General features: G+C 45.1%; 1 protein-coding gene across 1 annotated transcript in view; it reads right to left on the bottom strand.

The window, feature by feature from the left end:
- Positions 1-8,637: 8,637 nt before the first annotated feature.
- ZNF157 (zinc finger protein 157) overlaps positions 8,638-16,509 on the bottom strand; it is a 44,807-nt gene continuing 36,935 nt past the window's right edge. The window contains exons 3-5 of the mRNA XM_039216787.1: positions 11,560-11,686; positions 11,174-11,269; positions 8,638-9,931 (exon numbers count right to left, since the gene is read on the bottom strand). Of these exons, the coding sequence (XP_039072718.1) occupies positions 8,709-9,931; positions 11,174-11,269; positions 11,560-11,686 (1,446 nt within the window). The 3' untranslated portion in view covers positions 8,638-8,708. The remainder of the gene's footprint in view (positions 9,932-11,173; positions 11,270-11,559; positions 11,687-16,509) is intronic.

Here is a 16,509-nt window from a genome sequence, read left to right as displayed (position 1 = left end):
AGACACCCACTAATCTACTTTCTGTCTCCACAGTTCTGCTGATTCTGGACATTTCTGATACATGGAATCATAGTCTTTTGTAACTGGCTTCTTCCAAGTAATATTTTCAAACTTTGTCCATGTTGTAGCAGGTATCAGCACATCATTCCTTTCTATTACTGAAGAATATCCCATGGTATGGATGTACCGTATTTGGACTATCCATTCATCAGTCAATGGACATGTGTGTTGTTTCCACCTGGGCGCTACTATGAATGACACTGCTATGAACATTTGTGTCTATGTTTTTACATGGACATGTTTTCATTTCTCTCGGGTGGATGCCCAGCGGTGGAATTCCTGAATCATATGAGAACTCTGCTTAACATTTTGAGAAACTTTCAACCTGTTTTCCAAAAGGGCTGCACCACTTTCTGCCCTACGAGCAATGAAAGATGGGTGCAATTTTTCCATATCCTTGCCAACACTTGTGATTGTCTGTCCTTTCAATCCTAGCCATGCTAGTGTGTGTTAGGTGTTATCTCATTGTGGGTTTTTTTTTTTTCATTGTGGTCTTGATTTCCATTTCCCTGATGCCTAGTGATGTTGACCAGCTCTCTCCCATTCTGTGCTTTCCCCCATTCTGTGGGGTAACTTTTCCCTTTCTTGACAGTATCGTTTGCAGAAAAAATGGTTTTAATTTTGATGAAACCCAATGTATCTCCTTTTTGTTTTAAATTTTTTTTAATGTTTTTTATTTATTTTTGAGAGTCAGAGAGAGACAGCACAAGCAGGGGAGGGTCAGAGAGAAAGGGAGACACAGAATCAGAAGCAGGCTCCAGGCTCTGAGCTAGCTATCAGCACAGAGCCCGACACGGGGCTCGAACCCACAAGCCGTGAGATCATGACCTGAGCCGAAGTCGGATGCTCAACCGACTGAGCCGCCCAGGTGCCCCTCCTTTTTGTTTTCTACTGAGTGCTTTTGATGTTGTGTCTGAGAAACCATTAAGGGACAGGATTTGAATACGGATATGGCTTCAGTATCCGTGTTCATCACACTACATTGCCTGTCGAGAAATTAAATCACTATTAATAATAGTACACAGGAAGGGATTATTATGAGTTTCGTGCTTTGACCTGAAAAGGATACCCGAGGGGCGAACACACCCATTAGTCATCTTCCAACCCTAGCGCAGACTTCAGGATTCTGGATATGTACTGTGAGGCCCGTTTTTTACAGAGAAGCATTGAGGCTCAGGTGAGGGAAAGGCTGGCCCCCAGGCTACCCACTGAGCTGTATCTTCCCCCCCCCCCATGCCGCACATGTCACAGGGCTGACACCCCCCCACACGTGCTTCCTCTCTGTCATCAGTCTCTCCCAAGCAGAGATTCACACCCAGACGCATGGAAGGCTGGGGTAGGGGGGTAAGTGACTTTACTCATGTTAGTGGATTTTCTAGAAGGGTAATGGGAGGAAGGTAGTGACCTCAGGCCTACAGATGTCCTGCCAGGAGCCATACAAGGACTCTGAAGTAGGAAGCCTGTCTGCAGGGTATGCTTCTCCATGGCAACCACAACTAAAGGGGGCGCCTGGGTGGCTCAGTCGGTTAAGCACCCGACTTCGGCTCAGGGCATGATCTCACGGTTCATGAGTTCGAGCCCCGCATCGGGCTCTGTGCTGACAGCTCAGAGCCTGGAGCCCGCTTCCGATTCTGTGTCTCCCTCTCTCTGTGCCCCTCCCCCGCCCACGCTCTGTCTCTCTCAAAAATAAACATTAAAAAGCAAATAAATAAAGGGAGCTACCCGGAAGGAAGGCGCTCCCACTGCAGGCTGGCACTCCTTGCTGCTTCACACCCCCAGCCACATCCTGTGTACGCAACAGTCCTTGGTGCTGAGAAACAGTTGGATCAACCAGAAAATGAGCAGGTGCAAGCACAGCCAGGATTGAGGGAACGGCTAACTGGGAGAAGAAGGTACGTTATTCCAGGCACGGGGGATCAACCAGAAGCAGCAGGAACAGCCTGTGGTTCCGGACAGCGGGCCGGGGCTGAGGAAATATTCCAGGACGCTAGCAAACAGCCACGGGCCAAGGGAACGGCCACTGCAGCGATGTGCAACAAAGAGGCTGTCAAACAGCCAGAGGGACAGAGAACAGGCCTCGTAGTTAGAGGACGGCCGTAGAGACTCTAGAACGGCCAGATGGAAGAGGAAGCCATTCCTAAATGGCACGCGACCGCCAGAAAGACCTACGAGACAGCCGGCGAGATAAGGGAACAATCTCAGGTGAGGGAACAGCCCGAGAAACAAAAGGCAACAGCAGCTGGAGGGACAAGGAAACAGTGTCTGGACCTGAGGAACAGTTCAACAAATATCTGGAGAGACCACAGGACAGTCCCTGTATGTGGAAGATAATCAGAGGGGCTGCAAAAGAGCCAGAGCAACAGGGGATGAGACCACAGCAAAAAGGACCAAGGGACAGTCTCTGAAGTGCAAGGTACAGAAAAATCAGATAGCAGCCTGAGGGACTGGCGAACCATCACAGTCCAAGGATCGATCGAAAGGGTTCAAACAACAGCCAACAAACCAGGATACAGAGGTCAGGGAACAGTGGCTGGTCCTAACATAGGGTTATCAGAAACTGTGGGGAGTAATCACAGAGATTAAAGACACTGTATTTATAACTAGCGGGAATTCAACAGACACAGTCCTGGGAGCTAATACGGTGCCAGCAGACTTAGCCGGGGGACGAACGGGGATCAGATACTATACTGGTGGCTAATACAGGATCACCTGAACCATGAGAGGCTCTGATGTAGGGTAGGCTCTAATGAGTCCGAGGCATTATACTGAGGCTCATGAGGCAAATACACTGCACTAGGGTATGATGAGGGACCAGCCTCCACAGGGATGGGGGAAGAAAATGAACTGATGCTGAGATAGAGACAAAATCACTTTCGTGGTGGCTAATGGCTAATCAGCAGAATGACTAAAGGCTAATGTGAGGTCAGCAGACACTGGGCTGATACTTTATGATCGAAAGCACTGTATTCGTGACCAGTATTAGTTAGACTCAGTGATGGCAGCAATACAGGGTCAGCGGCAGACGTCACGACTGCCAAGCATGAGGCAAGGACTGAAGTAGTGAGCAGTCACAGCGTTGAGGCGAACATGGGGTTAGCATACACCGTGATGAGCCCTAACGTATGGTCAGCGGGCACTGTGCTGGGGGACCATTGCACTCTGCCACTGTATTGGTGGCTAATGAGGGATCAGCTGGCACGGCGATGAGGGTTCCCGCAGTCACGAACACCATGATCAAAACTTCGGAGGGTCAAAGACACCATACTCATGGCTAAACGGTGATCGGCAAGATGGGGCTAATGTGGAATCCGCAGCACCTGTCCTAGAAGCTCATGGAAGTTAGTCTCTGCTCTTATGGCTAACTGGGGATCAGCAGACAGAGAGGGATGGTAGCTAAGTAGAGCCAACAAATCCATTGCTGGGTGCCCAAGAAACTACTGTTGGCTAATGGAGGATCAACAGACACCATGATGGGGGCTAATGTGGGGTCACCAGACTTTACTAAGGCTTCAACTGGTCAAGGACACAATATTAGTGGTTAAAGGGAGGAGATTTAACAGACACAATGATGTGACTACTGTAAGGACAAAAAAACATGGCAGTACATCCTCAAGGAGTTCATGCTCTGCTAGCGGCTAATAAATAAAGACACTGGTGCATGGTCCGCAGACACCCTGACAGGCTGTAGTGTAGGGTGAGAAGACACAGCGATGGGGCTATTTTAAGCAGACACCACTGGGTCTGAAGGTTAAAAAACTTGAAGGTTGATAAGTAGGGGTTCAGAAGACAGAATGACAAGGCCATCCAAGTTCTGCAGATAGTATATTGGGGCTCAGAAGGATCAAAGTCACCATGCTGGTGGCTAATTGGGGAACAGCAGATAGATACTGGTGCAGCTGTGCTGTGCTGAGCTGCGGGTTCACTGGGGTCAGACACTGCAGTGGTGGCTAATAAAAATCAACATGATGAGAGGATCTGATGTAGGATGAGCAGACACTGTGACTGGAACACACTGGGTCGAATATATCGTATGGGGGCACCTGGGTGGCTCAACTGGTTAAGCGTCCGACTTCAGCTCAGGTCATGATCTCATGGTTTGTGGGTTTGAGCCCTGCGTCGGGCACTGTGCTGACAGTTCAGAGCCTGGAGTCTGCTTCGGATTCTGTGTCTCCCTCTCTATCTTCCCCTCTCCCACTTGTGCTGTGTTTCTCTCTCTGTCAAAAATAAATAAATGTTAAAAAATTAAAAAACAAAACAAAAAAACGAATATATCGTATGGTAGCCAGTGGGAGGGCAACAGACGCTGTCGATATGGGTCAACAGACACTACATTAGGTCTAAAGGAAGTGAGAAGACATTGCTGTGAGCTAATGGGAGGTCAGCAGTCATCATGCTGAGTCTAAAGCAAGGCAAAAAACATGATATTAAGTTAATGGAGAATCATCGGTCACAAAGCTGGGGGTGAAGGGGTGAAAAGACTCTACCGTGAGCAAACAGGTCAGCAAAAATTGTAATGGCAACTAAAAGGGGTGGTGGGACAGATGGCTACGAGCTAATGGGGGTCAGTAGACTTTGTGGGAGCACAAAGTTGTGATAAGACAAGGTATTGTGAACTGATGTTAGGCCACTGTACAGACATTGTGCTCTAGGCTAACGGGGGTGAAAAGAAGTGCTGTTAAGTTAATGTGGCCTTAGTAGGCACCGTACTGACATATCCTGGGGGTAAAAACTACTGTGGTGGCGGCCAATGGACAGGTCAGGAGAGACTGTGCTTAAGCTGTTGGGAGTGAAATCCACACAGCAGTGCTGGCAGTGAGGGATCACCGCGTAAGTGATGGTCCCTAAAGGGGGGCCCATCATGGGGCTTCAGTGAAGGTCATTTTCATGGACCAAAGCCATTTCTAAAGCCCGTGGGTGGGGGTGGGGGTACTAAGTCTCCCATTGCCAGTGTCTTTCATCTGATCTAGTGGTCAAGATTCCTGGTTTTCTCCCAGGCAGCCCACATCCGGCTCCTGGTATGGGAACAGGGAACTTTCTATTGTTGTTTGTAAAGTTGAGATATAATTTACATACAACAAAGTGCACAAATCTTAAGTTTACTCATTTGATAACTATCAATACACATTCCAATCAAGATACAGAATAGTTCCATCACCCCCAGGAAGTTCCCTCCTACGCTTTAGGAGTTAATTCCCCTCCCAGGGGCATCCACTGATCTGCTTTCTGTTATCATAGATGACTTTTATTTATGTTTGACATTTTCCATAATAATAATAATTTTAAAACATAAAACTGAGGGGCGCCTGGGTGGCTGAGTTGGTTAAGAGTCCATCTTTGGCTCAGGTCATGATCTCACGGTTCATGAGTTCGAGCCCCAAGTCAGGCTCTATGCAGACAGCTCAGAGCCTGGAGCCTGCTTCGGATTCTGTGTCTCCCTCTCTCTTTGCCCCTCCCCTGCCCATGCTCTGTCTGTGTCTCTCTCTCTCTCTCAAAAGTAAATAAACATTAAAAAAAATTTTAAACATAAGATTGAATTTTGTAAATGGATGATCTGAAGATTAAATGAATCAATGAGATGGCATCTTGATAAATTTAATTAATAGTAAATGAGAGTAAGAGCATGCTGTTTAAAAAATGCATAAAGTATAACATCTACATTCAAGTGTATGCTATATTTGGGGGCATCTGATGGTTAATTCAAATACCCTAGGTCATCATATTTATTATAGAATATCCAGGGAACAAAAAACAGGTATTTAATGTAGCATCAATTTACTATAGCATAGTATTACCAAATGCTTAAGGTAAAGGATTCACTTTTGCTTATCAAAAATGTTGAATTAGAAAACATTCTTGGGGCACCTGGATGGCTCAATCGGTAGAGTATGTGACTTTTGATCTTGGGGTCATGAGCTTACTTAAAGAATAAATAAAAAGATAAGCTTTTAAAAAAGAAAACATTCTCAAAGTTCAGAGGTTTGTCACTAACAAACTTCCACTCAAGGTATTTTTCAGGCAAAGAAGAAAATGATTCTGAATGGAACGCAGAAAGGAATGGAGAGCAACCAACGTGGCAAATATGTGAGTAAAATGAAGTGAACATATAAAATAAAAATGTTTTTGGGGGGATATATAAGTATGTATCTTTCTGTATGTATGTATGTGTGATACAGGTAAATATTTATATTCAATAAACCCCATAATACAGCATTATATTTTGAAATATATATGTATATACATGTATAAGCAAAATTTCTATTAAAAGTTAGCTTCATGTGGAAACTAATTTGACAATAAACTATTTGTAAAAAAAAAAAAAGTTAGCTTCAATTAAAGACAATTTATGGGAGAAAACCATAAAATACAATTGAAGTCCAAAAAAGTTGAGTTAAAAAATAAAAAGATAAACCATATTCATTGATGGAAAGACTTAAAGCCAGCTTACATCTTCTGGACTAGCAACAATTTTAAAGACTGATAATAAGGGGCGCCTGGGTGGCTCAGTCAGTTAAGCATCCGACTTAGGCTCAGGTCATGATCTCGCAGTTCGTGGGCTCGAGCCCTGCATCGGGTTCTGTGCTGGCAGCTCAGAGCCTGGAGACTGTTTCGGATTCTGTGTCTCCCTCTCTCTCTGCCCCTCCCCCGCTCATGCTCTGTCTCTTCTCTGTCTCAAAAAAAATAAACTATAGAAAAAATTTAAAAAAAAAAGACTGATAATAAGCCCTGGTGTACATGTGGGAAAATGTAAACTTTGTCTCACACTGCTCATGAGAGTATAAATTAGTACAATTTGAAGGGGAAAAATTCAATTATTTAATAAGTTGTAAAACTTCTGTAGCAATCAGAACCCAGCTAGGAGGGGTGCCTGGGGTGGCTCAATTGGTGGACCATCTGACTCTTGATTTCGGCTGAGATCATGGTCCTGAGGTTCGTGGGTTCAAGCCCCACTTTGGGCTCTGTGCTGACGGCAAAAGCCTGCTTGGAATTCTCTGTCTCCCGTTCTCTCTGCCCCTCCCCTGCTCAAGAGCATGCTATTTCTCAAAAAAATAAATAAACATTAAAAAGAAAACAAAAAGAGGGGCGCCTGGGTGGCTCAGTCAGTTGAGCGTCCAGCTTCGGCTCAGGTCATGATCTCACGGTTCGTGGGTTCGAGCCCTGCGTTGGGCTCTGCGCGGACAGCTCAGAGCCTGGGGCCTGCTTCCGATTCTGTGTCTCCCTCTCTCTCTGCCCCTCCCCTGCTCGTGCTCTGTTTCTCTCTGTCTCAAAAATAAATAAACTATAAAAACAAAAAAATTTTTTTAAAAAGAAAAAAAAAGAACCCAGCTAGGAGACAGAAATGATACCAGTTATTTTAATGAAAAGAACTTCTTATAAAGAATTTTTGACTAGTCACAAGGTTATTAACCATGTAACTGACAAGGACAGAAAGAGAACATTAAAATTATCACGGAGGCAGCAACTGCAGGAAGCAGCTGGGCTGAGGTAACAAGGGAAGAAACTGGAATTGTTAAAAATTGGAAACCTGGCGGCGTGGGGTCATGTGGGTAGGACTCGTACCTCCAAGGGGGTGGCACGAGCCAGCTGCGGCTAGTGTTTCTGAGGCCGTGGGGCCCAAGAGGCTGCTCTGTCAGTGCTGGAAAACCGCAAACTGCCACCACGGGGACCTTCTGCCGCCCACGTGAAGAAGCGATACTGGGCGGGCAAGGCACAAACATGTTTCGGAGAGCCCCAGCATCGCAAAGAACAGCGTAGAAGGGGGGTGTTGGAGCTAAGGGGCACAACAGCTTAGTAACTTCAACACTGCCTACATTCTATGACCCATCAGTTCCACGTTTAGATTCGGACGCTAAACAAACACATGTCTGGCACCAGTGGAACAGGGAGAGAAGTGAATAAACCAGACCTGTATTTATTTCTCACCATGGACAGTCCTTGGACAGGTAACATTTCATGACAAAAGCAAGCTGCGGAACATTCAGCACAGTGTGATACCGTTTATGGAAATTGTTCAGAGGAATACAGTATTTCCTGTTGTACAATTCACACAATACACACACACACACACACACACACACAAAACCTCAGGGTAGATTAACGGTCTCCATGTTGAAAGGAAAACTGTAACTTTGGAGGAAAGTGTAGGAGAATATGATCACGTTGAAACTGATACTATTTGAACATAAAACCTCAGCAGAAGAGTTAACAAAATTAAATAACCAGCCACAGTCCAGGAAGAGATAGCTGCCAAACACGTGACTGAAAAAAGATTTGTATACTCTCACATATTAAAAAACGAAAACAACATTTAAACCAAGACGTAATAGATAAGCAGCGCGTTAGAAAACAATGAGGAAAGGAGACACGACAGTCAATGCACAGGAGAAAAGAACCCAAATGGCCAGTCAACAGGTAGGAAGATATTCAACCTCGCCATTAATTAGGGAAATAAAAACAACAACGTGTTTATTCCAACGTGGAATAAAAACAACATTTCATCGTTTTCAAGAACATTTCAAGATAGAGCTATCCCCTAACGGGACTCAGGATGTATTTTCACACCAGCGTGGGAGTCTAATTGTTACGGGTGCACTCGGTGTGCCTGGTGAACAGATGACCCAAAGGGCTTGATCAAACGGTGACGGGAGTCTTCACAAAGAAGATTTCTCCAGAGTGCAAGGTAAGGGCCGGCCTACGTGAGTTCTCTGATGTTCCGTGAGGTGGGCTTTCCGGCAGAAGGCCTTCCCGCATTCTTGACATTCAAAGGGTCTCTCTCCCGTGTGAATCCGCTGATGTTCAATGAGGCGTACTTTCACATAGAAGGCATTTCCGCACTCACTACATTCGTAGGGTTTCTCTCCTGTGTGAGTTCTCTGGTGTTGACAAAGGGATTTCTTCATACTGAAGATCTTTCCACATTCACCACATTCATAGGGTTTCTCTCCTGAATGCATTCTCTGATGTTCAACGAGGCGCGCTTTAACATAGAAGGCGTTGCCACATTTATTACATTCATAAGGTTTCTCTCCCGTGTGAATCCGCTGATGTATCCCAAGAGACGAGTGTACTCTGAAAGATTTCCCACATTCATTACACTGATAGGGTTTTTCACCTGTGTGAGTTCTCTGATGATTATTGAGAGTCATTTTCATTCTGAAGAATCTCCCGCATTCGCCACATTTATAGGGCTTCTCACCTGTGTGAATTCTTTGATGTTGATTTAGGGATTTCTTTGCCCGGAAGTTCTTCCCACAGTCACCACATTCATATGGCTTCTCCCCTGTGTGAGTTCTCTGGTGTTGGGTAAGGGATATCTTGACTCGAAATGTTTTTCCACACTCACCGCACTCATAGGGCTTCTCCCCTGTGTGAGTTCTCTGATGAATCATGAGGGTTGCCTTCTCAGAAAAGGTTTTCCCACATTCAGTGCACTCATAGGGTCTCTCTCCTGTGTGTGTTCTCTGGTGTAGAATGAGTTGGGACTTCCTGCCGAAAGATTTCCTACATTCGTTACATTCGAAGGGCTTCTCCCCCGTGTGAGTTTTCTGATGGGCAATGAGGTATGATCTTGCACTAAAGGTTTTTGCACACTCACCACATTTATAGGGCCTCTCCCCTGTGTGTGTTCTCAGATGTTCAATAAGGTTTGACTTCCTGCAGTAAGTTTTCCCACATTCGTGACATCCAAAGTTTTTTACTCCCGTGCGTGTTCTTTTATGTCCAATAAAGCCAGTTTTCTTGTAGAAGACTTTTCCATATCCATGATATTCAACGGTTTGATCTAAAGATTGAATCCTCTGACGCTGTAGGTCATTATCATGCCTGAGGGCATTACCCTCAACAGAACTGTTGCCACACAGCAGTGAGAGACCTCCTTTAAAAACAAATCAGATCACTCACTTAAAACTCAGCAATGGCCTCCCTTGTGACAGCCGCAAATTAAAGTGCTTAACAAAACCTATAAAACATAGCCTGTTAAAAAAGTGCTTAATGTAGCCTAAAAAACTCTCTGTAATTTGGCCCCCAGCTCTCTGATATTGCATCTGACCACTCTCACCACCCAGCATTAAGCTACACTGGCCTCGGGGCGCCTGGGTGGCTCAGTCGGTTAGGTGTCCGATTTTGGCTCAGGCCATGATCTCATGGTTCCTGGGTTCGAGTCCCGCATCAGGCTCTGTGCTGACTGCTAGCTCAGAGGCTGGAGCCTGATGCAGATTCTGCTTCTCCCTCTCTCTCTGACCCTTCCCTGTTCATGCTGTCTCTCTCTCTCAGAAATAAAAAAAAAAAACATAAAAAAAAAGCTACACTGGCCTCTTTGCTATTTTTAGGATATATCGCCCAGACCAGGCCTGACACATACTGTTCTCTCTGCCCACAATATTCAAAATCTACACGGTTCTGTGTCTCTCACATCTGATGGTGTTGGTGCACTAACGTTAACCTCCCCGAAAAGTCTTCCCCGGGCATATTCTCTACAAGCGCACAAGCATCGTTGTCCATCTTTCGCATCTTGCATTGATTTTCTTTTCACCGTCAAACATTATACATTTGTTTCCAGTCTCTTTCCGTCATCAGACTGCAAGCTCTAGAAAAGTGATTTAGTTTACTAAGTGCTAGATCCCTACACCTAGAACATGACCAGATTAGGGTTGATACTCATTTAAGAGGTGGTAGAACACCAAATGAGTGTATGAAGGTACACCTCACAACGGAAGGCATCAAAGGCAATGGAGGGAAGGCAGGCAATTGAGAATACTAAAGAAAGACAGACTGGCTGAGAATGTGCCTCTTACGATGAGGCAGGTGGGGGTAGGTAAGAGTGGTAGATAACCACAAAAATCAAGAGGGGCATCTGGGTGGCTCCGTCGGTTGAGCATCCTACTTCAGCTCAGGTCATGATCTCACGGTTCATGAGCTTGAGCCCCACATCGGGCTCTGTGCTGACAGCTCCTCTGTCCCCCTCTCTCTCTGCCCCTCCCCTGCTTGTGCTCTCTTTCTCTCTCAAAAATATATAAACTTAAAAAAAAAACCTCAAGGGTGCAGGCCTTCTGTCCTCCAGTCATTTTCAGAGGAAGGGCCTCTAAAAAGAGGTTACTGGAAAACACTGCTCACTCACCTGGGTAACCGTGGCCTGAGGATTCCTCCTCTAATATCCACAGCTCTTCTCCTCGCTCCAACTTGAAGATCATCTCTGGTTTGGCCACGCAGAGGCCTGTTAATGGGAAATGGCAGAGGACGTGGGCCAAGTTGTCTGAGCGTTAGGGCCTCTGATGGAGGAGGAAGGTGCATCTTCATGAGCTGCACAAGGAAGGGGCCCATGTAAACCTTTCATTGGGGCAAGTGGCAACACACATGCTCATCCTGGTGCCTCAAACTAGTCAAGCGTCTGTGACCCTTGAATCTAGAACCTAAAGTATTGTTAGAGTCTATAAAGGCAGCACAGGTTACAGTAACCAAGAAAGGAAACAGGGTACCAGGGGTTACATGGACACCAGTCCTCACCCACAGACGCCAGGTTGCTGTAGTTCTCTAACATCACATCCCTGTGCATGGTCCTCTGAGCAGGGTCCAGTCGGTGCCACTCCTGTCGGGTAAAATCCACAGCCACGTCCTCAAATGACACAGATCCCTGTAACAACAATCTGCAATGATCAGACTGGGACACACGGAGGGGCGCCTAAGTGGCTCAGTCGGTCAAGCATGCGACTCTTGATTTCAGCTCAGGTCACGATCTCATGGTTCGTGGGATCGAGCCCTGCATCGGGCTCTGCGCCGACAGCATGGAGCCTGCTTGGGATTCTCTCTCCCTCTCTCTCTCTGCCCCTCCTCGACCTGGTCACACACTCGCTCTCGAAATAAATAAACATTTAAAAAAAATTAAATACTATCTTTAAAAAAAAGAATGAAACACACCAAAGGATGTGTGGGAACTAATTCTTTCCATAGAGCACCAGTAAGATTTAACCCTAAGAAGCTACATTGGACAACTGAGCCTGTGTCTCACTTGATATTATACTTTGTTGGGGTGGGGGGGCCAGAACAGCCCTGCTATTGTGTTAATAGATCAATCCATGAAGAAAAGACTACTGACCCCTGAGTTAATACTAGGTGCCTGGACTTGTCCCAGTCGTTGGGAAAACAAAAAGGAGTAAAAGACGGAGTGCGTGTTCTCAAAGAGCTCAAAACCCAGTGAAGAGACTTATGTATGAACACATTCTTGCAACAAGGTGTTACAGGATCCGCGCTAGACACGTGTACAGGGTGCAATGGGCTTTCACAAGGGATGAATCGTGATTCCACTTCGTGTTATCAGATTCAAGTTCACCTGGGGAGATAGAGCTCTAAATCCTTAAACAAGAATACAGTTTCCCTCTGGGGCGCCTGGGTGGCTCAGTCGTTTGAGTGTCCAACTTCGGCTTGGGTCATGATCTCACGGTTCCTGAGTTTGAGCCCCACGTCGGGCTCTGTGCTGACAGCTCAGAGCCTGGAGCCTGCTTCTGATTCTGTGTCTCCTTCTCTCTCTGCCCCTCCCCTGCTCCTGCACTGTCTCTGTCTTTCAAATATAAACACACTTTCAAAAAAAATTTTTAAATATGCTTTCCCTCAAAAATATGGGACGACAGCATAAAAAAAGGCAAGAAATCATGAAACACACGTGGTGAGCTATGAAACTACATATAGAACAGTCGGAGAGAAAAAACAGCTCTTCAGGCTCTGATAAGATAAAGGGCTGCAAAGACATTCAGGGACCAGAAAGCGGAGGGATTTTCAACTGTTTTTTCCCCCTACAGATGATCAGTCTCTAAAATACTTGACTCCTTAGACCACCAGAATATTTTCTGACCTTCCCACAATATATTTATATTTCTAAGTTATACAGAAGTACTGTCGAGTGGGAGAAAGGCACAGATCATCACTCACAGGATGATGGCGTGAGCAGATGGGTTGAGGCTGGTGCCGTATATTAAGATTAGCAAAACTAGAGACACACTGGGTTGGCAGAAGGAAAAATTGAAATAGATCTTGGACTTAAGCTGGGGTGTTTATGGCACATACTGATAGACCTCCAGCTGGCAGGTGGATATATAATTCCAAAGCTCAGAAGAGAAGGCTAGGAGAGGCCAAAGGATGGGGAGGCAACTGCACTTCAGCACTAGCTGAAGCCACCAGAATAAACTGTAAGGCTAAGAAAACACAAAGAGCTTGAGAGAAGCACCAAGTACAGAGTCAGCAGGGACACCAAAAGTACATGAAGCTTGAAGGAGTGGGGGGGGGGGGGTGCCTGCGGGACAGAGAAAATGGGAGAAATCCTGTTTTTTAAATGCAGTCCTGCCCCCAAAGCAAGCCCCAGGGCCAGGTGGAGCAGCTGACACCTCGAATTTTAAGGAAGAGAAATCCTTTTCTTCGGCAAGGACAATAGTGGTCTGAAGAGTATGGGAAGGATCCCCATGGCCTTTTTTCTAACCTCCCACCACTGGGCCCCAAGGGCAAACTTCCTTACAGAAAGAGAGTGCCAAAAAGGAGAGACTAAATCCCTAACTGTGCAGCCAAAAGATGGCGGAGGGGATTGGGGCGGAGCACGATTGTGGGGGGAGACTGCCCTAATAAAATAGCCTCAGAACACATAAAGCAAATCTGAAAGAACTGCAAGAAGAAATGGGCAAATGCACACTTAGCACTGCTGACGTTCAATACTCCTCTTAGTAATCAAAGTCCCTAGTAGACAGAAAATCAACAAGGATATAGGAAAACTGGATGCCACCAAGCAACCACTTGACTTTGCAGAACATTCCACTCAAAATTATAGAAATGAAGTTTCTTCCAGTACGCCTGGAATGGTCACCAAGCTAGAACATACCCAGGATCATAAAACAAATCTCAACACGATCAACGGCCCCTTGGGTACCAAGGAAAATTGACCCGGAGAACCCACTCTGAGATATAACCTAATAAAATGATTAAAGGGGCACCTGGGTGGCTCAGTCGGTTAAGCGGCAGACTTCGGCTCAGGTCATGATCTCACAGTTCGTGGGTTCGAGCCCCGCGTCGGGCTCTGTGCTGACAGCTCAGAGCCTGGAGCCTGTCTTCAGAGTCTGTATCTCCCTCCCTCTCTGACCCTCCCCTGCTCACACTGTCTCTCTCTCTCAAAAAATAAATAAAACATTAAAAACATAAAAAAATAAATAAAACGATTAGAATTTAAAGACAAAGAACACATTTCTTCGGGGCTTCCAGGCAAAGAGATGAAATAACTTAGACGACCAGAGAATTAAACTGGCATCGATTTCTCAAAAGCAAAGCAATAGTAATACAGTATTGTCAAGAAAGTTAAGGGAGAAAAGTACATACAAAGGAAATGCTATCCAGCCAAGATACTCCTCAAGTATCAAGGCCATTAGAAGAACAGCTGAGTATGCCAAAGCACTTGTGCCCTTCCTAAGGAATTTCATAGAGCTGTGCTGTCCAATTTGGTGGCCCCATGTGGCTAGCTACAGTTCTGGACAACAAAGGTACAGAACGTACTCATCACCGCAAGGAATTCTATTGACCAGCATGACACCAAATGGTGAGCTTCATCCGACCAAAACTGGTGAGTGGGGAAATTGTGGCAAAAGCCTAACACTGAGCATTTTTATACACTACCGTAAAGCTAAGACTAACACAAGGCTGGGGTCACAGGTTGAAGGATAACGTATAAACATTACTTTGTCCTGACAAAGTAGAAAAACAACTAAAAAATGAAAGGAGAAGAGAAAGGAAAAGAGGAAAGATGAATAAGATCACTGACTGCTATATAAGTAAAAGTGAGAGACAAATTAGATGATATAAAAGATTAATAAAGAAAAAAAGTAGGGGCACCCGGCTGGCTCAGTCAATGGAGTAAGCAACTCTTGATCTTGGGGCTGGAAGTTCAGGCCGCACATTGGATGTAGAGATTCCTTTAAAATAAAAATTTTTTTGAAAACAAAGTAAATTGATATAGGCATTACAGGAAACAGTATGGAGGCTGCTCAAAAAATTAAAACTAGAATTACCATATGATCCAGCAGTCCCATTTCTGGGTGCATACCCAGAAATCACTATCCCAAAGAGATATCTGTACTCCCATGGTCATTGCAGAATTATTCAAGATATGGAAAACAACCTAAGCGTCCATCAATGGCTGAATGGATAAAGATGTGATATATATATAAAACTCAACATCATTCAGTCATGAGAAAGAAGGAAATCTTACTATTTGCAACAACACGTATGAAACTGGAGGGCATTATGCTAAGTGAAATGAATCAGACAGAGAAAGGCAAATATTGTACTGTATGATCTCATTGATATGTGAAATCTTTTTTTTAAAAGTCAAACCCATAGAAGCAGAGTAGAACGTTAACAAGAGTATGGGAAAAATGAGGCGATGTTGGTCAAAGAGTACAAAGTCAGCTATGTAGAATGAATAAAGTCTAGAGATCTACAGGGCACCTGGCTGGGTCAGTCGGTGGAGTGTGCAACTCTTGATCTCAGGGTTGTGAGTTTGAGCACCAGGTTAGGTATGGAGATTACTTAAAAATAAAATCTTTATGGGGCACCTGGGTGGCTTAGTCGGTTAAGCGTCCGACTTTCGCTTAGGTCATGATCTCGCGGTTCGTGGGTTCGAGCCCCGCGTCGGGCTCTGTGCTGACTGCCAGCTCAGAGCCTGGAGCCTGTTTCAGATTCTGTGACTCCCTCTCTCTATGACCCTCCCCTGCTCACGCTGTCTCTCTCCCTCTCCTAGAAATAAATAAAACATTAAAATAAATAAATAAATAAATAAAATAAAATCTTTAAAAAGTCTGGAAAAAGAAAAGGGGGTGCCTGGGTGGCTCAGTCAGTTAAGCATCTGACTTCAGCTCAGGTCATGATCTCACCGTTCATGGGTTCGAGCCCCGTGTCGGGCTCTATGCTGACAGCTCAGAGCCTGGAGCCTGCTTCAGATTCTGTGTCTCCTTCACTCTGTGCCCCTCCCCCGCTGGCTCTCTGTCTCTGTCTCTCTCAAAATAAATAAACATTAAAAATTTTTTTTTAAAAATCTGGAGATCTAATGTACAGGCATGATGACTATACTTAATACTATATTGAACAATGGAAATATGCTAAGAAAGTAAATTACAGGTATACTCCTCACACACAGAAAATGGTAACTATGAGATGATATTAAAAAATACAACTATTATAAACACCAATCACAACCAGTAAAGATTTAAGAGTTAGAAACTGACAAACTCATTCTAAAATTCATATATAAAAAAAGGGGGAGTATGACTGGGTGGTTCAGTCAGTTGAGCATCCAACTCTTGATTTCAGCTCAGGTCATGATTCCTGAGTTGTGGGATCAAGCCTGCTGTTGGGCTCTGTGCTGAGCACGGAGCCTGCTTGAGATGCTCTCTCTTTCCCCTGCATCCTCTCTTCCCCACTCGCATT

The sequence above is a fragment of the Hyaena hyaena genome, unplaced genomic scaffold (assembly GCF_003009895.1).
Source record: "Hyaena hyaena isolate Hyena2069 unplaced genomic scaffold, ASM300989v1 scaffold_658, whole genome shotgun sequence".
NCBI lineage: Eukaryota > Metazoa > Chordata > Mammalia > Carnivora > Hyaenidae > Hyaena > Hyaena hyaena.
This window is presented reverse-complemented; position numbering and strand designations above follow the sequence as displayed.